General features: G+C 55.9%; 1 protein-coding gene across 7 annotated transcripts in view; it reads left to right on the forward strand.

Moving 5' to 3' along the window:
- Positions 1-21,377, forward strand: part of CACNA1A (calcium voltage-gated channel subunit alpha1 A) — a 281,855-nt gene that overhangs the window by 197,381 nt on the left and 63,097 nt on the right. For all 7 annotated transcript variants that reach the window (XM_053219793.1, XM_053219790.1, XM_053219791.1 and 4 more), the window contains 10 exons: positions 1,764-1,876; positions 2,821-2,933; positions 3,072-3,203; positions 3,497-3,569; positions 5,835-5,952; positions 6,081-6,148; positions 8,927-9,033; positions 10,923-11,738; positions 18,705-19,168; positions 20,625-20,763. In XM_053219793.1, the coding sequence (XP_053075768.1) occupies positions 1,764-1,876; positions 2,821-2,933; positions 3,072-3,203; positions 3,497-3,569; positions 5,835-5,952; positions 6,081-6,148; positions 8,927-9,033; positions 10,923-11,738; positions 18,705-19,168; positions 20,625-20,763 (2,143 nt within the window). The remainder of the gene's footprint in view (positions 1-1,763; positions 1,877-2,820; positions 2,934-3,071; positions 3,204-3,496; positions 3,570-5,834; positions 5,953-6,080; positions 6,149-8,926; positions 9,034-10,922; positions 11,739-18,704; positions 19,169-20,624; positions 20,764-21,377) is intronic.

The raw sequence follows: 21,377 nt of genomic DNA on the forward strand, positions 1-21,377 counted from the left end.
TCTCGGGGTCTCAGATTTCTCATCTGGAAATTGGGTTTATTGGGCCCTGAAAGTTCTTCCCGACCCTCCCGGGCTACAGACAATTCTCTCAGGTCTTGTGCATTGCCAGCAACCAGGTTGCCATGGTAACTAGGGAGCAGGTTTCCCAAAGTTGTTTCTGGTGGTTCTCAGAATGCACCAGAAGTTACAGCCAGATGTCCCTCGCTGATATTTTGGCCTGACGATCCCAGAGACCCTGGTTTCCCTCAGACACTAGGAGCTCCCTGGCGTCCAAAACACTAAGGGGAAGAAGATTCGGTCAGGAATGAGTGTGAAGGACCTTGACGGTTCAAACCACCTCTTAAAAGAATGGTAAAAGAAACACCCTTGACTTTCTTTCTTTTTTTAATGTTTGTTTATTTTTGAGGCGGGGAGGGGCAGAGAGAGAGGACAAGAGAATCCCAAGCAGTCTCTGCACTGCCCGCACAGAGCCCAACGCGGCACTCGGACCCACGGATCGTGAGATCGTGACCTGAGCCAAAATCGAGAGTCAGACACTTAACCGATTGAGCAACCCCGGTGCCCCAACACCCTTGGCTTTCAAACAGAATTAACTATGTGACCAAAACTGAAACTCTTGGAAGTTTGGGTCCTTTGTCTTCCTTTCTGTTTTCTTCCGCTCAGAAAGCCTCCTTACCCCACCGAGAAAGCTCTCTCCGAAAAGGTCTTGAAATTAGCCATTTCTCTGCTGGTGCAAACAAATTCCCATATGTTACCTCTCCCCAGGGCGTTTGGACTATCATGCTTTCTTACCAAAGAACAAAAGTGCTTTATCTTGTCCAAGACTTTTAGACATCAACAAGACAGGATTCTACCGGGGGGTGGGGGGGGGCATCAGATAGGTTTTCCAAGTTGGGAGAAGGGCCGTGTCTTAGATTGGTTGCCCCTGAGTCTCCAACTAAGCCCCTGACACAAAGGTTACTAAAAGGACACCATTATGATTTCTATTTCAGTTTCTCCTTTCGAGCTCAGGCGTGTAAAAGTGGACTTATCATAACTCTTAGATTATGGCATCCTGGGCTCATTGTTATTTTGTTAGTCGGGCAGTTCGTTCGTTCGTTCGTTCATTAGTTTTAAAACGTACTGGGGCGCCTGGGTGGCTCAGTCGGTTGAGCGTCTGACTTCGGCTCAGGTCATGATCTCGCGGTCCGTAAGTTCGAGCCCCGCGTCGGGCTCTGTGCTGACAGCTCGGAGCCTGGAGCCTGTTTCGGATTCTGTGTCTCCCTCTCTCTCTGACCCTCCCCCGTTCATGCTCTGTCTCTCTGTGTCTCAAGAATGAATAAAACGTGAAAAAAAATTTTTTTAAATAAAAAAATAAAACGTACTAAGCACGCAGGAACCCACCAGCCAGCACAAAACCTGAGTCCTTGGCAAGGACCTGTGCCCAGCTGTTATCGTTGAACCAGAGCAAAAAAGTGCGTGGTGGAGAGCCATGGAACTTTCCCCACTCCTTTTTAAGATCGGCCAGGGGTTGGCGGGTTGGAGGGTGGGGGACAATTGTTGTTCCTCACTTTAACAGAGGAGAAACTGAGGCCCGTGGAAAGGAAACTTGCATAATCTTTAGCCAAGGCCACCAACGACCCTCCTCTCTCCCTGCCTGCCAGGCCAGATGGATGGGGTTGTTATTAACAGGAAAGTCAGAGCCGCCTGGAACACCCCCCCCCCCCCCGCCACGCACTCCACAAACCTAACTTCCTTTCCATTCTCCCTCCTCTCCCTTCTAGACTATGCAGAATTCATTTTCTTAGGACTCTTTATGTCCGAAATGTTTATAAAAATGTACGGGCTTGGGACGCGGCCTTACTTCCACTCTTCCTTCAACTGCTTTGACTGTGGGGTGAGTACTCTCGTTGATAGGAAGTTCAACTCTCCGGCTCTGGCCAAGAACGGCTGATGCCTGGGCACATCAGAAAGGGAACAGTAGGGTCACGTCTGGACGTGAGAGACGCAGCCGAAGGCAGAAGCAATGAGAGGGCAATCCCAGATACCGGTGAGGACACAGAGGTTCCCAAACTTTTAGCCACTACCAGCGGGAGGGAGACGTTCAGGCCCTCTTTCGTTTATAAAAGTTCCAAACCAAAGGACCCAATATCGCATGGCAGCAAAATGGAGAAATAAACTGTGGCACGGCCATATAACGGAATTCTCCACAGCAAGGAGAGGCGACCAGCCACAGACATTGACAAAAATCAGCCCGTAGAGCAGGATTCCGCTCCGCTCACGTAAGATCAAAAGGATAAAAACTAGACGACTGTATGTTGGTTAAGGATGATGCTTGAGAACTTTCAAGGGGCAGGGACCTCAAAAAACGTTATGCTCAGTGAAAGAAGCCAGACCCAAAAGGTCACATACTGCATAATTCCATTTCTGTGAAAGGTCCAGAATAGACATATCCATAGAGACCAGAAGCAGGTAAGTGGTTGTGGGGAGGAGGAAGGAATGGGGAGTGACTGCTCGTGGGGAGACAGGGTCTCTTGGGGGAGCAATGAAAATGTCTCAGAACTGCATAGAGGTGACGCTGACACAACATTGTGAATGCGCGAAATGCCCACGGGTTCTGTGCTTCAAGTGGTTACTTTGACGTTCTGTGGGTTTCACTTCGATTTCTGAAAAAACGCAAGGAAATGGTTACTGCAGTACCCAGGGGCCCCTCGAGGCTTCTCGGGGTGGAGACCCTCACCCTGCTTCCGTGTGGGGGCATCTTGGTTGGGTTCCCGTAAGGTCCGGGGCCAGGGCACGGTTTCCAGGGCCCTGGACGCGAGACCAGGTTCTCTGCTCCAGGTTATCATCGGGAGCATCTTCGAGGTCATCTGGGCCGTCATAAAACCCGGCACATCCTTTGGAATCAGCGTGTTACGAGCCCTCAGGTTATTGCGTATTTTCAAAGTCACAAAGTAAGTCTCTGGAGCTCCCCCGGCATCCCAGCAGGGGCGGGGATGGGGACCGGGGTGGGGCCGCCTCCAGCTTGTGGGGACGGGCGGGCTCAGCTGACCGGCCTGACCGCCCCTCCCCGACCCGGGCTCTGCTGGCAGGTACTGGGCATCACTCAGGAACCTGGTCGTCTCTCTTCTCAACTCCATGAAATCCATCATCAGCCTGTTGTTCCTCCTTTTCCTGTTCATCGTGGTCTTCGCCCTTTTGGGAATGCAACTCTTCGGCGGCCAGTAAGCGCTCAGCAGACTCCCTGACTTCCGCTTCCCTGGGGTCCCGTGCGGGGACAGAAGTGGGTCTGGTGCGTCCAGAGACCCAGGCTCACCTCCATCCCGCAGACCGCCCCCCTCGTGGCTCCGGGAGCCCAGTGTATTCACCCAGATGGGCGGGGTCCTGGGTACCAGTCAGGGTGTCCTGGGGAACAGAGATGCTGGAGATGTTGCCCTGGAGACAGGATGCTGAGCTAAGTAAGCCCTCAGAGCACCCAGGGCAGGGCCAGCGTGAAATGCCTGTGTCCTCCCCGCAGGTTTAACTTCGATGAAGGGACTCCTCCTACCAATTTCGACACTTTTCCAGCAGCAATAATGACAGTGTTTCAGGTACGGTCTTCACCTGGCCCCCGTGGGCGGATACCTCTTAGTGCCAGAGACTGAAGCAACCATTCAGCATAGGAGGGGGGTTCCTCAAATCGCTCTTCCTCCGCTTTGCCTTGTCCCGCTGTTTTAAAATACAGGTTTTAGAATTATTCAGGCACGGTGAGGCCAGCAGATCTCCGTGAGATCGCAACCTCAATCAACAGTGGTGGGTAAATGCCATTGGAAAGGCAGTCTGTTGTACTTGGAGATCCCGAGAGAGGAAGTCCACGGCGGGCCACGCAGGGCCACGAGGGGGAGGTCAGGAGGCAGAGAAGGGGGAACATGAGCACAAGCCTTTATTGTGGTTTCTGCAGGAAGGATCCCGCGAGGCAGGGTAAGCAGATTTAGAAGTGGCTAGCTGGAGTGATTTCAGCGGGGCTCTGGGCGTGGGGGCCATCTCGGGTTAGCTGATGAGAAAGATCAGGGGACTGTGGGCCCCGAGTGTAAGAGCCCCATAGAGGAGGTGGTTGGTTTGCACTTGAAAAGTGCACACCGTGGGCAAGTTGGCCATTATGTCTAGGAATTAGCTGGCCCTGACCCCCTCCAGGGTCAACAAACCCCCGACCCCCACCAAGTCACAGCATCAGAATACAGAAAATGAGGCATGGTTACCACACCCATCCTCCCTGGATTAGGAGATGCCCCTGATCCCACATTCCAAGGCAGAGAGACCCTGGGTGCTCTCCCCAAACCAACTGCTGCATCTGTGTGGGCACATGCCCTGAGGTTGGGGACTGACCTGGCTGGGATCACCAGAGCCTGGTGGGTTCTGTCTCTTTGTGGGGTGGGGGAGACAGGAAATCTATGGAAAATGTGACTTTACTTTCTCCTTCCCCGGGGAGGGCAGTTTCTAAAAGAGAACCCCTGGACAGGGGGTTAGAAAGGGAAAGTAGCCATGAAGATTGTTGATGGTGGGTCTTGAGCACAGGGGTTCTTGTCTAAGGAGGGGGGGGGGGGGTCTGTCCCCCAAGGACACTTGGAAGTTCTAGAACCGTGGTTGGTTGTCACAGCCCTGGGGGAGTTACGCTACAGGCACCTGGTGGGTACAGGGCAGGGCTGCTGCTCGGTACCCCACAGTGCCCAGGACGGCCCCTTAACAGAGAATGACCCGGTCCCCAAATGTCAGCAGGCAGGGGCGAGGCTGAGAAACCCACATTAACGGGTTGACATTTTTGGAGTTGATTCACATTTAGTTTATCCTTGTGGAAATATTACAGAGGAGGGAAGTTGGATTTTTTTTTTTTTTTTTTTTTTTTTTTTTTTAGTGAGCGTGTGGGTGACGCACGCCTGTCCCCTCAGTCGTCCATCCCATAAGCATCAGGGAGACTTGTGTTTGCCAGCACCTGCCTCCCTGTGCCTGACACATTCTCCCGTCACTGGCACCCGCCCTGCCCCCAGGCACAGCAGGCCAGAAGGACCAGTGACTATGCGGCTTAAGCACCAGAAATTTATTTCTCGTATATCTGAAGGCTGGAAGTCCATGAGCAAGGTGCCCGCGGGGTTGGTTCCTGGTTAGGACTCTCTTCCTGGTTTACAGATGGCCACCTTCCCACCGTGTCCTCACGTGGCATGGAGATGGGGAGAGACAGAACAAGTTCTCTGGTATCTCTTCTTAAGGCCCCAGTTCCCATGATGAGAGGCCCATCATCATGACCTCATCTAACCCTGATTACCCCCCATCCCCAAATACCGTCACATGAGCGTTTAGATCTTAAACAGACCGGGGCACCTGGGTGGCTCAGTCGGCTAAGTGTCCGACTTCCGCTCGGGTCCTGATCTCACAGTTGGGGAGTTTGGCTCAGGTGGTGATCTCACGGTCTGTGAGTTCGAGCCCCGCGTCGGGCTCTGTGCTGACAGCTCAGAGCCTGGAGCCCGCTTTGGATTCTGTGTCTCCCTCTCTCTCTGCCCCTCTCCTGCTCACGTTCTGTCTTACTCTCTCTTTCGCTCTCAAAAACAAACATTAAAAATATATATATTTTAGAGCTTCAACCTATGAATTTAGGGGGGCACAGCCCCATCTGTAGTGAATCCCCTGGTCACACGAGGCAGGACAGAGTTACAGAACGAGCTGTGACTCCCCCAGAGGCACCTTTCCCTGGAAGCCAGGCCGAGAGCCCCTCAGGGCAGGGGTGGCCCCTCCCACGCCCCAAGAGCCACCTGCAGCCAAGGCGTCTCCGCGGGGCCCGTGGCTGAGAGGGGTTGGCTGTGTGTTTCTCCGTCCCCTTTCAGATCCTGACGGGCGAAGACTGGAACGAGGTCATGTATGACGGTATCAAGTCTCAGGGGGGCGTGCAGGGCGGCATGGTCTTCTCCATCTACTTCATCGTGCTGACGCTCTTCGGGAACTGTATCCTCCGCGGGGCGGGGCCGGCGGGGGCGGGACTGGCGGAGCAGCCGGGCGGCGAGGGAGGGTCCTCGAGGCCCGGGTACCCGGGGTCCGAGTGGTGGTGCTTTCCCTGACTCCAGCGCCTGCAGACACCCTCCTGAACGTGTTCTTAGCCATCGCGGTGGATAATTTGGCCAACGCCCAGGAGCTCACCAAGGTGGAGTTGGTGGCAGAATGCTTCTCCCTCGGGCAAAGTTACCGCCTGCTTGTGGCCGATCAGCACTGTGCTGGGCGTGGGGGTGGAGACAGGGTCCGAGCTTTTGCCCTGGAGGCTCTGTTCCCCGGGAGAAGGAGCCCCTTCCCCCTGAAACAGTCTGTCTCTGATCAAGAGGATTCCACAGCAGAGAAGGTGGGGGGGCGTAAGGCTGCGGGGCTGCCACAGGAAACAGATGGCAGGCTCCACCCGAGGGCCCATTTATAGGGAGCGGGGAGCGTCAAGGGACCTCTCCAAGGAATGGCGTAGCCCCCAGGCCAGCAGGCACTGTCACCACCCCAGACCTGAAGGGATGGGACAGGTGGGAAAACCCACACAGGGGCCTGAGGCTCACCTCGTGGCCCCATGAGCTTGGGAGCTGGCCGGACGTCGCTCCCAAGTGACATCAGTAAAGAATTAGATGCTGCCGGTGCTGGGCATCGCTGTCCTCTCCCTTTTGCAGAAGGGGAAACTGAGGCTCAGAAAGGCAAAGTCACTGGCCCCAGATGGTATGATAATAGCAGCTACTATTCACAGTAGCACACTGTGCACGTCAGGTACTCGACATAGTTCTTGCTCTACAGTAAGTGCCCAATAAAGGGAGCAAAACTTCGTGTCAGATGCCTCTTAGAGCAGCCTTGGACTCCCTGGAACTTGGATGCGTCTCAGCTGGGCACAGAGGAGGCAACACTGCTTTCAGGAACACCGCTCACACCCTTGGGAGAGCCCACGAGCAGGGCTGCTGGGAATGGTTGTACAGGTTGCGCACTGCACAAAGGAAGCTGGCACCTTTTCTGCAATTTCAGAGGAGGGCGTTGGGAAACAGCCCCATCACATGAAGAGAACATGTGCAGAGTCTTCCTGTGAGCCCAGGAGGGCCCGGCCTGGGGCTTCCCTCCTCTTCATGGTCCCATCTCTAGTGCTTTGAGGTGTTCAGGACACGTTCGTGGAACTGAACCGAACTGAGCGGACGTTGCCCGTTGCCAAACCCTCCATCTGCTGGCCCTGGCAGGGGGGAGAGAGAGTTTCCCGGGCCCCACTCTGACTGGCGGGGTGGGGGTGGGGGGGGGAGAAACGGAAGGCTCTGCTGCCCCAAGCACACGGCAGGGGCTAATCCAACCGTATGCTCATCCGAGTTCCAAGAGCCCGTCCTCAGGGGCTGTCACGGGGGAGAGGGTGCGCTGGGAGCATGAGAGAAAGAAAGGCGAGATCATCTATTTAGTGGGGACATCCTCCTTCAGACCAACTTGTTTCCTTCATTTATCCTGCAGGTATTTCTTGGGCATTTCATGAGGCAGGTACCCCGCTAAGCCCCCGATGTGTTGGTCTTATTGAATCTTCTCAGAAACCCCCGGAATCAAGTTCTCTGAGCCCCCCTTTTACAGATTGTGTCTTTCAAAAGCATTTCTTGAGCACCTCCTGTGAGCAGAGCCTGGTCTAAGAGCCAAGGATATGGCAGTGAACAAAAAGGCAGAAATCCCTGCCCTCGCGGGGCTGACATTCGGGAGGGAGGGACAGACACGAAATCAGTTTCTCAGGGGGTGAGAACTGCTCAGATGGGAGAGCCAGGGAGAGTGGAAATTTTCGGTGAGGATAGCGAGGCACCCAGAGGCGACGTTAACAGCGAGCGAAGGAGCTGGGATTTGAATCCACGTGGGTCCAGAACTTGTGCTCTGACCCACGTGTACTGTTGCTTAAGCCCGAGCGTGTTTGATACTCGCCCAGGAGCTTGTTGAAAATGCAGATTCCACGGGGCCCAGCCCGGGGCTTTTTGGGGGCGGGGGGCGGGGGGGGACCTGGGAACCTGCATCTACAATGCCACTGAGGCAGGTGGTCCAGGGACCCAGCTCTGAGAAACGCTGGGTGAGATGCCAGAAGGAAAGAAGGCCTTCTGAGAACGGGGTGGCTGGTCGGGGCCCAGCTCTGTGTGGCCACTGAGAGAGCGTCCTGATCTGACCATTTCCGAGGTGGTTAAGGTTGCTTCTGGCCCCAGAGATCGCAGTGCAGGGGGAGAGGCACCCTGCCACGTAGCCCGACGCTTCTTACTGGTGGGTTCCTCTCTGGCCATTCCTTCCTCGTTGCTTTTCCTTTGCTTTTTCTTTGTGGGCTTTTCTGTTTTACAAATGAGGCCCTGCATGAAGGCTGAATGAAGGAGGCTTTAAAGCCCCAACACATCTTCTTCTGTGTTTGTAAAACATCTTCCACCCTCCTCCTCTCTGAACCTAACCAGCCGGGAATATAAGCTCCTCTCCCGATTCCCCTTCTGGAAGCTGTTGGCAGTGCACGGAATGGGCCAGGTCTTCTGCATGTGGGGGCTAGTCCGTGTTTTTAAAAAGTCTGGGTCCGGAGAGCTTAACCCAGAAGGTAGAGTGAGAGGGAGGTCTTTGCATTAATTTCCGGCTCGTTGAGACGGGGTGCAGAAAAGTCTCCATTGTGGGAAAGCAAGGGAATCTCTTTCCCCTTTGGTTTTCTCCTGGCTGTGTCCTAAAACAGGATTAAGAACGAGCTGGAGACTGAGCCTGCACCTAGAGGGGATAGCAGTACACTTGACCGACACGGGGCACCTGTTCTGATCTGCGGGGCTCGGCTCAGGGCAGGCGGAGGGGGGGGGGGGGGTCGATACCCAGGCCACACCTGCTTGTAAATATTTTCCCATGTTGCCCTTTGGTGGCAGTAGGGTCAGCAGTGAGGCCCCAAGGCCTGGTTCATGTTTTGTGAACAGGGACCCCGTGTGTCTTTCAGGATGAACAGGAAGAAGAAGAGGCAGCCAACCAGAAGCTGGCCCTGCAGAAAGCCAAGGAGGTGGCAGAAGTGAGTCCTCTGTCAGCCGCCAACATGTCCATAGCTGTGTAAGTGCCCTGAACTCCAGAATGCTGTCCAGGGTCCTCATGTCTACACCCTCCCAGTCAAGAATTTGGGGGCAAGGACCAGTCCCTGACAGGGGTGAGCTTTAGGAAGAGGTGCTTCTGCTCTATCGCCCAGTTGTACTCAACAGATAGTTAATAAGCGCCTCTTACGTGCCAAGTATTGTTCTAGCAACTGGGGATATGGTATTAATAGGGGGTTAAGGGGCGTAGGGGGAGCCAGGGGTGGAGAGAGTTGGGACTTTAAATAAAGTTGCCGTGGAAGACCTGGCTGAGAAGGAGATAAGACCAGAAGGAGGTGAGGGAGGAGCCAGGCAGGGGGATCTTAGGGAAGATCATAGCAGGCAGCAGGAACAGTATATACAAAGGTCCTGGGGCAGGAATGTGCCTAGTGTGTTTAGGGAACATGCAGGCCACTGTGACTGAAGTAGAGGGAGGGAAGGAGGAGAGTGGGAGGAAGTGAAGACAGAGAGGTGATAAGCAGATCATGCAGGGTCACGGGTGGGCTGTGGACTTTTGATTTGAGTCAGATGGGGGCCATGGAGGGCTCTGGAGCACAGGAGGGGCAAGACCTGACTCGGGTGCTCATGGGCCCCCTCTGGCAGCTGTCAAGGGAACAGGCTGTAGGGAACAAGGGTGAGAGTCAGGGGACCAGGTTGGAGACTACATTCATTGGTCCATACAAAAGAGATCGTGGGACTGCAGTGGGGTGGTGGCCGTGGTGATGGATGTAGCTGAGTTCTAGACACATCATGAAAGGTAGAGTGGACAGAGTTCCCTGGTGAATCAGAGGTGGTGAGGTGGTGAGAGTTCAGGTATCTTGATTAAAGGGAGATTCGTTGAGCCAACCCACATTCTGCCTGTGTCGGATGTCCCAGGGACGTTGCACACCGAGGGACAGTGCATGATGTGACGGTGGGGAGGGGGCTTTCTTTGCCAAAGTGGAAGGAGGAGAGGTGGCTGTGAAAGGAGAGCCCAGGAAAACACATAATCAGACAAGCGAGTTTAGGTGTGCAGTCTATGGAAGGTGGTGGTCTGTATGGGGCACCTGGGTGGCTCAGTCGGTTGAGCATCCAACTTCAGCTCAGGTCACGATCTCACGGTTCTTGAGTTCGAGCCCCGTGTTGGGCTCTTTGCTGACGGCTCAGAGCCTGGAGCCTGCTTCAGATTCTGGGTCTCCCTCTCTCTCTCTGCCCCTCTCCCACTTGTGCTCTCTCTCTGTCTCTCAAAAATAAATAAATGTAAAAAAAAAAAAAAAAAAAAACTATCAATGTCCGCAAAAACCCTAGAGAAGTCTGTATACCCCAGACTGGGCTGCAGGCTGGTCAGCACCGGCCCTGTGGGTAAATAAGTACTGCCCAAGACTCCCCAGTGCCCACCCTGACTCCCCCTGGGACCACCCAGACCCTCCATGACCCAGAATTAACAGATCATGTGGACGATTCCAGAATCTGCTCCAGGCCAACGTCCACTGTGATGGCTTATCCTAGAGGTTAACATACTTTGACCATCAAGGCTACATCCCCCAGGGGGTCACGTGCTACAATTTGAGGAAGCCTGGAGAGGACGGCGGGAACACCCACCTGGGCTGAGACCCGCCCCCCCATCAGTCACACCCAGAGAGACACCTTGCTGGATGGAGACACCCACCTGGGCCAAGGCCCTGGCTAGGCCAGGATGCCCAGCCAGCTTGAGTTTTCGGCACAGGCCGAGCCACCTGGTTGGGCTGAAATACCCTCCCCGGTGGAGAGCCGCCCCCCCCCCCCCCCCCCCCCCCCCCCCCCCCGGGCCGAGACATTCGCCAGAGGGGCCTGAGCAGGCCACGTGGCCCAGCGCTCTAACCCCCACCCCCCACCCCCACCCTTCCCTTGCAGAAAGGAGCAGCAGAAGAACCAGAAGCCCACCAAGTCGGTGTGGGAGCAGCGGACCAGCGAGATGCGGAAGCAGAACCTGCTGGCCAGCCGGGAGGCCCTGTACAACGAGATGGACCCAGACGAGCGCTGGAAGGCCTCGTACGCCCGGCATCTGCGGCCGGACATGAAGACCCACCTGGACCGGCCGCTGGTGGTCGACCCCCAGGAAAACCGCAACAACAACACCAACAAGAGCCGGGCGGCCGAGCCGACCGTGGACCAGCGCCTCGGCCAGCAGCGAGCCGAGGACTTCCTCAGGAAACAGGCCCGCTACCACGACCGGGCCCGGGACCCCAGCGGCTCGATGGGCCTGGACCCCCGCAGGCCCTGGGCCGGCAGCCAGGAGGCCGAGCTGAGCCGGGAGGGGCCTTACGGCCGCGAGTCGGACCACCACGCGCGGGAGGGCGGCCTGGAGCAGCCGGGCTTCTGGGAGGGCGAGGCCGAGCGGGGCAAGGCCGGGGACCCCCACCGGAGGCACGCCCACCGGCAGGGGGGCAGCAGGGAGAGCCGCAGCGGCTCGCCCCGCACGGGGGCCGACGGCGAGCCGCGCCGGCACCGGGCCCACCGCCGGCCGGGCGAGGAGGGCGCGGAGGACAAGGCGGAGCGGAGGTCCCGGCACCGCGAGGGCAGCCGGCCGGCCCGGGGCGGCGAGGGCGGCGAGGGCGACGGGCCCGAGGGCGGCGAGCGGAGGAGGCGGCACCGGCACGGGCCCCCGGCCTCCTACGAGGCGGACGCAGCGCGCAGGGAGGACCGAGAGCGCCGCCACCGGAGGAGGAAGTAAGTGCGTGTGACCCCTGATCTGGGTTGGTGGCAGCGGTAGTAACGACGCCGGCCGTGGGGCCCGTTCCTCTGGTGGAGCGTCTCCGTCCTCTCCACCTCTTCCCCTCCACCATCCGCCCCGCCCCCCAGCCTTGCGCCCCGCCCCCTGCCCTCCGCCCCGCCCCCAAGCCCTGCACCCCGCCCCCCTGCCCTGCGCCCCGCCCCCACCCCCTCGGCTGATGGATCCCAGTGTCACAGATTGGAAACCCAGGGGTGGAGCGCCTTGCCCAAGGTCACACGTGCAGTAGGTGGCGCGGCCAGAGGCTGCAGGCCCACCATTTCGCCCTGGTGCCATGTCTCTGGGAACATCTATGAGAAATTCCCCGCGCCCCCCCCCACGCCCCCCCCAGAATTCTTGGCGCTGTTCCATGTAGTTGCTGTGTGACCTGGCGCCGGTGACTTCACGTCTCTGGGCCTCCGTTTCCTCTGTAAAATGGAGATGGCGGTGGGTCCACTTGGGTCGTTGCTGGAATTAAGAGATCACTCATGGAAAAAACCCGGAAGAGCAGCCGACACCTTAAGTACTCGGTACATGCAGACCGTTTTTAGCTGTTAATGAGGCAGCCATCTTTTTTAGCCATCTGAAAAGCCACACTGGGCCCTCGGAATTGAAAGGAGAGCGGGGTTCAGGCTTCTGGAGGCCTGTTCCAGGCCAGAGCCCTGCCCAGTGGGAAACAGCATCCTCGTGTTCTTGGTATTTTGGAACACTCCTTCCGGTCCTGTGGTGATTCTATATATAGGAGCCCAACGATGTTGAAACAGACATCGTTCTTACATTCATTGATGTCCCGTTAGTTTTCTTTTCTATCACCACGAGGGCATCATATTGATTTTTTAATGATGTGTTTAAGTGGCTCTGTTCTATGACATAGGCACTAGGCCAGCACTTAACCAAAATTGAATGTGTGCGCGAATCCCCAGGGATCTTAAGCTACAGATTCTAATTCCTTGGGTCTCAGGTGCAGCCTGAGATCCTGCCTTTCTAAGGAGCTCCCAGGGGAGACTGATGCTGGTCCAAGGACCACACTTTGAGTCGAGAAGAGTCCAGAGGGCAAAGTTAAGTGACGCAAGGCCCTGCGTGCAGAGTCCCCAGGAATGCGACAGCTGGAAATGCTGGCTGGCTCCGGGTGCTGTGGGCCGTTCAGGTGACACGAGGGAGTGGCCACCAGTGTTGAGATTTTCCCAAGTGGAGAACGCCCCTTGGTGAAGTTCCATATGCGATCGGGTCTGCCGTTCCTTCAGTGCGTCCAGTAGCTGCATTCCGGAGACATGGGGTGTGTATTTCACGCCTACGAGATACGCCGATACGTAGAACGGAGTCACGTTAAAACTAAAGACGCAGGACATCACGAGCAGATTTTTCGGCCGTGTCAGGGACGTTAAAAAGTCGTGAAGCGGGGCGGAGGGGGCACGCCTGGATGGCTCAGTCGCTCGGGTGTCCAGTTTTTGATCTCAGCTCAGGTCGTGATCTCAGGGTCGTGAGCTAGGCCTGGAACCTGCTTTAAAAAAAAAAAAGTCATGAAGGAAAGGCTAATTTAGGTAGAATGCAGCATTTAGAACCTAACTCCATCATCAGAGACCAGTGACTCACTATTGCTGTTAATACTGCCACTGCTAATATTTACTATTATTGTCATCCTTGTTGTTATATTACTCCTGTGATCGGAGGAGGCAGAGTGACAGGGACAGAGCACGAGCAGGGGAGGGGCAGAGAGAGAGGGAGACACAGAATCCAAAACAGGCTCCAGGCTCTGAGCCGTCAGCACAGAGCCTGACGCGGGGCTCGAACTCATGGACCGCCAGATCATGACCTGAGCCACCAGGCGCCTGGGTTTGTTTTTTTTTTTTTTTTTAAATGTTGACTTATTTTTGAGGGGCAGAGACTGAGCAGGGGAGGTGCAGAGAGAGAGGGAGACAGAGAATCCCGAGCAGGATGTGGGGCTTGATCCCATGAACCGTGAGATCATGACCTGAGCCGAAACCAAGAATCGGTCGCTCAACTGACTGAGCCATCCGGTCAGCCAGATGGCTATTGCTGTTACCAGTGTCACTTACACCATTAGGATTTTCTCATCAGCAGATATAAAAAACATCTTTGCATCCATAGCCTTTAGAGTGACCACCCCAGCTCCTTCCTTTCACAGATGGGGAAACTGAGGCCCAGAGAGGGGAAGGGATTTTCCCCGGGCACCGCAAGCCGGTAGCAGCAGTGGGATAAGAACCCAGCTTTCCTGAATCCCACAGATGGCCCCTGCTTCCCCTCCTCTCAGAAAGTACCTCCCCATCCCCGCTGCCCCCCACCAAAGCACCCAATCTGCTACTCCCTTATTAATGGGCCCGTCAAATGTCCTGGCCAGGAGAGGCATTACTCATTTGGCTTATGGAAAGGTTCTAATGCTCATGGGAGATAAAACTTCGTGAAGGTTCAGACACTTGTAGAGGAAAAAAAAATCCAAGACGAGGCATTCACATGCTTTAACAAACAAACAAACAAAAAAACGAAAAAAAAAAGGAATGGCAAAGAGAAACCTTCATTCATTCACGAATATGATATACTAAAAAGACATTTCAGTTCTATATGGTGACAAGCCAGGGGACCTGCCTAAGGGGCCTGCCACCTGCATTTTTCCTTTTTGTCATTTCTTAGACCTTTTCCCAGACACACTCTGTGTTTTTCCTTCTCCAAAACATTGATAATATACATAGAATAGTTTCCTTTCTGTTTCTTTCTGTCTCTCCCCCAATTACACCTCCTGTCTTCTTCGTCGGCGTCCCCAGCTTTAAGTGCCCCCCGCCCAGCTCATCCCGGTGAAAAGTGGACGGAAGCACATTCTATTTCATTCATTCTACATCGTTCAGTAGCCTCTGTGCCCAGATCCCCCACGCCGGGGTGACCAAAGGGAAGGTAGCGCTTTCCCTGACTCCCGGTAAAATGCTGTGGGTCACAGACCTGGGCAGTTCTTCGTGCTGGACACGGCTGAGCAGGGAAATCTTTTGCCCAGATCTGTGTCACCCCAGAATTGACATCTCGGTGCCATAGTTCCACCTGTCCCTCCCATCACCGGGAAACCCAGACCCCAGGAAGAGCAAGGAGACATCCGGGACCGCTGAGCCCCACAGTCTGTCCTGCGTGGGGAGAAGAGGGGCACTCCATCCATTAACGCCCTGATCTTACAGCACCCCCATTCCATGCCCCCGGGCCGTCCACTGCAACATTTTCTTCACCAAGTGGTGCCGTAGCTTAAAATCTGTGGGACCAGAGGCGCCTGGGTGTCTCAGTCAGTTAAGCGTCTGACTCTTGATTTTGGCTTAGGTCATGATCCCAGGGTCGTGGGGTCGAGCCCCGAGTCAGGCTCTGCGCTGAATGTGGAGTTTTGGGGATTCTCTCTCCTCTCTCTCTCTCTCTCTGCCCCTCCCCCCTCTCAAAATAAATAAATAGACTTTTTTTTTTTTTTTTTAATCTGTAGAACCAGACTCCAGCCCAGCCCTTTCCCAGCTGGGGGACACCTGCCAAATGCCTTTGCCTCTCTGGGCCTCAGTTTCCTCACCTGTAACATGGGCCTGATGCTAGTCCCACCTCCAGCAGAGGTGGTTGTGGGGATTAGAGCCTGGTGACCCAGGGAAGCAGGACCGTCCTCTGCTCCTGGGGGCCTGAGCACGCCCCGGGCAAGGTGGCCATCGCCCCTGGCAGAAGGATGCTGAAGTGATTAGCTGGCAGAGGCACGCGGTGCAGACGGGGTTATGCAACCGGCTGCCTATTCCGGGCAGATGATGCACGTCCCCAAGAGGGAAGGGGGAAGGGGCCTGACTTCAAAGTTTTCTGCCCCTTTTGAGTTCTTGGAGATCGATGGGCGGTGGCCTTGCAGGCTGAGCTCGGAAGGAAGGCTCCACAACAGACAGGGTCGACAGAGGGAGCCAAACAGGACAGAACGCCTGCAGCCCCTCCATCCAGACAAGGGGCTCCCGGCCGCGGGCGGGAGGCTGATGTCCCCACGAGGTTCACCATGGTCTCAGCTGCTGTGTTCTTTAGTGTGACCTCTTCACACGGTGGCCAAGGGATCTAGGTTCTCTTTGAAATAGAAATTCACCCGAGCCTGCTTTGTGCTAGGGATAGCTCTCTCTTGTTAGGAAAATCTGGACATATTTTTTGAGGGGCCACCATTCGACCCACTGCCGTCCGCCCTCTGACGCCCCCCCCCCCCCGCCCAAATGTGTGTCCATTTCACGGGCGGCATATACTCACCTCCCCATCCCAGCATCCCCAGAAGTCTAAACCTGTCCGTCACCGCACCAGCTCGGAGATCCTAAGTCTCATCCTCTAAGTCGGGTGTGGGTGAGACTCTGGGTAAGATCCATTTGGGGGCAAAATCCCTGTCCCTCTGTGGACGGGAAACTGGAAGGACAGATTCCCTGCCTCCAGAATCCAGTCGGGGGACAGACGTGGGGCAGACGTTCCTATTCCAAAAGAGGGGTGTTGGGAAGGATGAAGGGTCACTGGTCCCAAACAGGTTCTAAACCCAGCGGGTTTAAAACCCGGCCCTCGGCCCGGTAACACGTGTGTTCCTCATAGCGACTCGGGGAAGTTACCACACCCACCCGGTGACCGTTTAGAAACAGGCTGAGTGACTCGCCCATGGTTACATGGCACACCGGCTCTAGGATCCCCACCGTAGTCCCCAAGTTACAGGCAAGGTTCCGCTGGTATATTCCTAATTTTAAAACAAGGGACCCGGGGCTCAGAGAGGTTAATCAAACCCCAGAAGGTCACACAGCGAGCGAGTGGCTTTGCCGAGACTCAAACCCAGCTCACTCTGGCCCACTCTCGTGACTGAGAAGGGAGAAACCCGGCTGGGCCTGCCCTTCCGCCTCCTAAAAACAGTGGACTTTTGCAAGGTAAAATGCAGAACTAAAACGAAGAAGGGTTAGGTGGATGGACGTTTCCAGATCGGGCCTGGGTCGTGGTGCCTGCGATTGCTCCTGATCTCCCAGCTGCTCAAAGAACGGTGTGATGATCTAACTGCTGTCTCTTGCTCACTTCCGGTGTCCTGAGCAAGCGTGTGGTGGGGACAGCCTGAGAAAACCGTTTTCTATTACGACTCGGCTTCTCCAGGACTCAGTTTCCGCATCTGTATAATGGGAGGCATCATGACCCCAGCCTCCTAAGATTGTTTGAGAAGTTAATGAGCTGACGGAGCCAGGGGCTGGCTCACGCCATTGGCCATGAGGGCGAGTGCCAAGGATGCCCCCGCATCCGTCAGCGCTGGGCTAAGCCTTCGGGGAGATCTCAGACTGCTTAGAGAAGCGGGGTGTCGGGTAGGGGTTTAGCAGTATGGGCACCAGAGCCCTGTCGTCTGGGCTCCAAGCTGCCTCTGCCACCAACTGGCTGTGGCTGTGTGGCCTCGGGCCAAGGCCCTTCCTGTTTCCCAGCCTCGGTTTCCTCATCTGTAAAATGGGACTAACAATACTACCCACTTCCCACAGCGATTCTGAGAATCACAGGAGTTGCTTTGTGGAGTCTGGTACACGGTGAGCTATTATGAGAAGCAGTGGAGGATACAGGAAGCAGAATTGGGGCAGCCTTTCAGGAGCCCCAGAGAGAGAAGTTCTGGATCGTAGAACCCTCTGGAGGGAGAAGTCATTGAGATTGTAAACAACAGATGTCCTGAAGTTTCCAGGAAACGGACTTCACTGGGGCCGGCACACAGGGACTGGGGAAGGATGAGGCCCCTCGTCCGAAGACCGAGGGTCCAGGGGGGCGTGTGAGAGTGAACAGAGCAGACTGGGGGGCCGGGTGCACTTGGCTCAGGCGGGCGGAGCTGGGCCCAGCCGAGGAGGCACCAGACAGGCCCTAGACCCCAGCCGCCCTCCCTGGGGCCACGGCTCCTGGGGGGGGTGTCTGGCAAGCTAGGGGTGAGTGTGCAGATGGGGGGAGGCAGGGGTCGATGGGCGGTCTGGGCCTGTGGGATTTCTGGGCCGCAGTGTCCTCATCTGAGAAATGGGGGCATTGGTTGACCATTCGACGAGAAGCGGCCAAGCGTGTGCCGGGTGCCAGGCCCTGTTCTGACGCTGGATGCACAGCTGTGAACAAGAGAGACAAAAATAAACCACTTGCCTCGCAGAGCTGATGTCCCAGAGGGCACCGAGGTGGAAAATCAGCCGGGACCCTTCACGTTTCTGTCTCCTCCCCCCCGTGCCCCCGAACGCTCAGGCTCTTTTCTTCTCGTGTCCATCTACATAGTGTTAATTATTTGAGCAACTGAGGCACCAGACTCCTACCCACCGCGTCTCCCTCCCTCTCCACCTCCAGCCACACCAGCCTCCTGAAGCTCAACAAGCCTGTCCCCACTTCTGGACCCTTGCACCGGCTGGGTTCCCTCTGCCTGGGATGCCCTTTGCCCGTCACACCTGTATCCCCGTGAAAAATTACCCAGTTCACTTACCAGCTGTGTGGCCTTGGGCAACAGACTTAACCTCTCTGGGCTACAATGTTCTCATCTGTAAAACGGTGCCAGTCATTACGCCTCGCGGGGCTGAGGACACAGGGGTGGTTACAAGTCAAGTGCTTAGAACGGCACCTGCGAGCTTGTGTTACTGAGGCGTTTGCTGTTAGGACTTTTGTTATTTTTTATGTTGTTTACTTGCCTGTATTGAGTGCTCCCCCAAACCGGAATTTTGGGAGGGGACGTAAATACTGCAGGCAGGCATGTAAAGCCACGAGGCAATTGTACCCCTAGAGGGATGGTGTCCCCCTGTCTCCTTTAGCCACTCCAGAAAACACCGTGTGCCCCAGTCCTGCCCAGGAGCTAATGGGGGGCCTGTAGGCTGAATGCAGGCTCTGGCAGAAAGTTGGGGCGGGGTCCAGAACATGCGTTCTATTCCTCTAACTCCGTTACGGGTCCTTTCTCGTTGGCCTGCCTTCCACAGAGAGAACCAGGGCTCCGGGGTCCCCGTGTCGGGCCCCAACCTGTCGACCACCCGGCCAATCCAGCAGGACTTGGGCCGCCAGGACCCGCCGCTGGCCGAGGACATTGACAACATGAGGAACAACAAGCTGGCCACCGCGGGGTCGGCCGGCGCCCACGACAGCCTCGGCCGCCCCGGCCTGCCCCAGAGCCCCTCCAGGACCGGAAACAGCACCGACCCCGGCCCCGCGCCAGCACCGCCCGCCGTGGCCGCGAACCCCCAGAACGCCGCCGGGCGCCGGGCGCCCAACAACCCGGGGGACCCGTCCGACCCCGGCCCCCCCAAGACCCCCGAGAACAGCCTTATCGTCACCAACCCCAGCAGCACACAGACCAACTCAGCAAAGACTGCCAGGAAACCCGACCACACCACGGTGGACATCCCCCCGGCCTGCCCGCCCCCCCTCAACCACACCGTCGTCCAAGGTGAGACCCCCGCCCCCCTCGCCTCCACACATCACCGGGCGGGGCACCCGGGGTCCCCGGAGCGGCCGCCTCGGGCCCAGTCCCCGGAGGCTTGGCTGGGGGACCCTGGACAGTTGAGCCTACCTCTCTGCCCTCGGTTTCTTCCTCTCAGAATGGGCATAGACGTGGGTCCCGCCCCCCCGGGACTGCCGGGAGGGTTAATATCTGTGCAACTCGGTAGGCTTTAGCGATATTGCCTGCATCCCAAATTCCCAGAGGGGAGCCGGGAAGCCACCATGGATCCTTCTGATGGAAATTGAGGGGGCCTCCCATGATTCCCTAGAGCAGCGCTGTCCAAAAGAAATGCGACACAGACCACGTGTGCAGTTTGAAGCGTTCTAGGAGCCATATGGAAAGAAAGAAGGGAGAGAAGGAGGGAGGAAGGAGTGATGTAAAAAAGAAAAAAGAAAAAGGTGAAACGAACTCTAATAATAAGTTGCGTTTAACCCAGAGTGTTATTTATTTGTCCAAAATGCCACCATTTCAACATATGATCAGTATGTTTCACGTGATTAACAGTCTCTTTTACGTTCTTATTCTTGTACTCTGTCTTAGAAATTCAGTGTGTTTTACACTTACAGCCTTTCGTGGTTTGGGCTAGCCACTGTTCCACGGCTCAGGCCTAGACCCTTGAGAGACTGGCAGTTTTTGACCCCCAGACCCCCCACCATGTGAGATTGGGGTCAGAGGAGCACTAAGAACTTAGAAACGACCCACCGAGCTTGTTATTTCTGAACTAGATGTAACTAGATGGTTCCTCTTACTTGTCAGTTCTGTGTAGGAGATTTCCGTGAGTCTGCTTAATAAACGCCCACCACAGTCCCACAGGGTGACTCTGGTCACTATGCCCATTTTACAGATGGAAATACTGAGGCTCAGGGACACTCCGCCTGCCCACAGACTCCTAGCAAGGTTAGGCTGCAGAATCAACGCTCAGGAGGGTAGTGACGCTTCCCATCAAGAGAGAGGTGTTCATGGGGGGCAAACCCTGCAGTTTGACGAAGAGAGAGCTCAGTATTACCATCTGTAAAGTGGGGCTATTGGGGCTCATGTTACCTGCCTCCAAATGAATGGGGGCAGGTTTGTGTTAATATCCTGTGAGGGTCCCACCAGACTCAAGGTTGTCTATCGAGTGGTCGAGTGCAGGGACCACTCTGGGACCAGGTTCAAATCCGTGTGACCTTAGGCAAGTCACTTCACCTCTCTGTGCCGCAGCTGCATCATCTGTAAAACGGAGCTTATCAAGTACAAACCTCGTACGGTCACGTGAGGATTCAACGACATACCGTGGTGCCTGGCACATAGTAGGCACGTTATAAATGTCAGCCGCTTATTGCCTGCCCTGGGGAGCGGACAGGAGCCCAGAGGCTTGTGGGAAATCACGGAGGGAGCCCTGTGTTGGTTCTTGTCCCCACAGTGAACAAAAACGCCAACCCAGACCCACTGCCAAAAAAGGAGGAAGAGAAGAAGGAGGAGGAGGAAGACGACCCTGGGGAAGACGGCCCCAAGCCCATGCCCCCCTACAGCTCTATGTTTATCCTCTCTACAACCAACCCGTGAGTATGGCCTGTGGCCAGGGCAGGGGGCCCGGGGCTCCCACTGGGGCACTCGAAGTCAAGCCAGAGGGCAGGCCCAGATGGAGGGTAATGGGGAGAGTTGCTTCCCAGATCACGATTAGTCCCATAGAGGGTGTTTGAGCAGATGAGAAACGGATGCTCTCTTCCTAAGTCCTGTAAGAGAGAAATTTCTCATAAAGTACTGATTTCGGGGGGGGGGGGGGGGAAGACCCCTTCCTGCCATCAGCTAGAAATCCTTGTCGTAAATATTCAACTCTACACGGTCTGTAATGTGAGAGGCACCCCTAAGACATGGCTGCCTTGTGCAGTGCGCAACCTGTACCGTCATACCTGGCGGCCCTGGTCCCTGAGCTCTGGCTCCTAACCTCTGCTCCACAAGGATTTGGATTCTAGGCAGATGGTCTCTGAGTTCCATAGCCCTTTGTCTTGGGCATCCTTGAGGAGGAAAGATTATTTAGGGGAGAGACTTATCACATGCGTGTCACGGTGGTTGATGGAGGGTTGCGTTTTTCTGAAGGCTATTCCTTGACACCCTGGTCCCTCAAAGTGCTTCCTGACCAAGAAAACTCACATCACATAAATTGGGCGGTAAC

The sequence above is a fragment of the Acinonyx jubatus genome, chromosome A2 (assembly GCF_027475565.1).
Source record: "Acinonyx jubatus isolate Ajub_Pintada_27869175 chromosome A2, VMU_Ajub_asm_v1.0, whole genome shotgun sequence".
NCBI lineage: Eukaryota > Metazoa > Chordata > Mammalia > Carnivora > Felidae > Acinonyx > Acinonyx jubatus.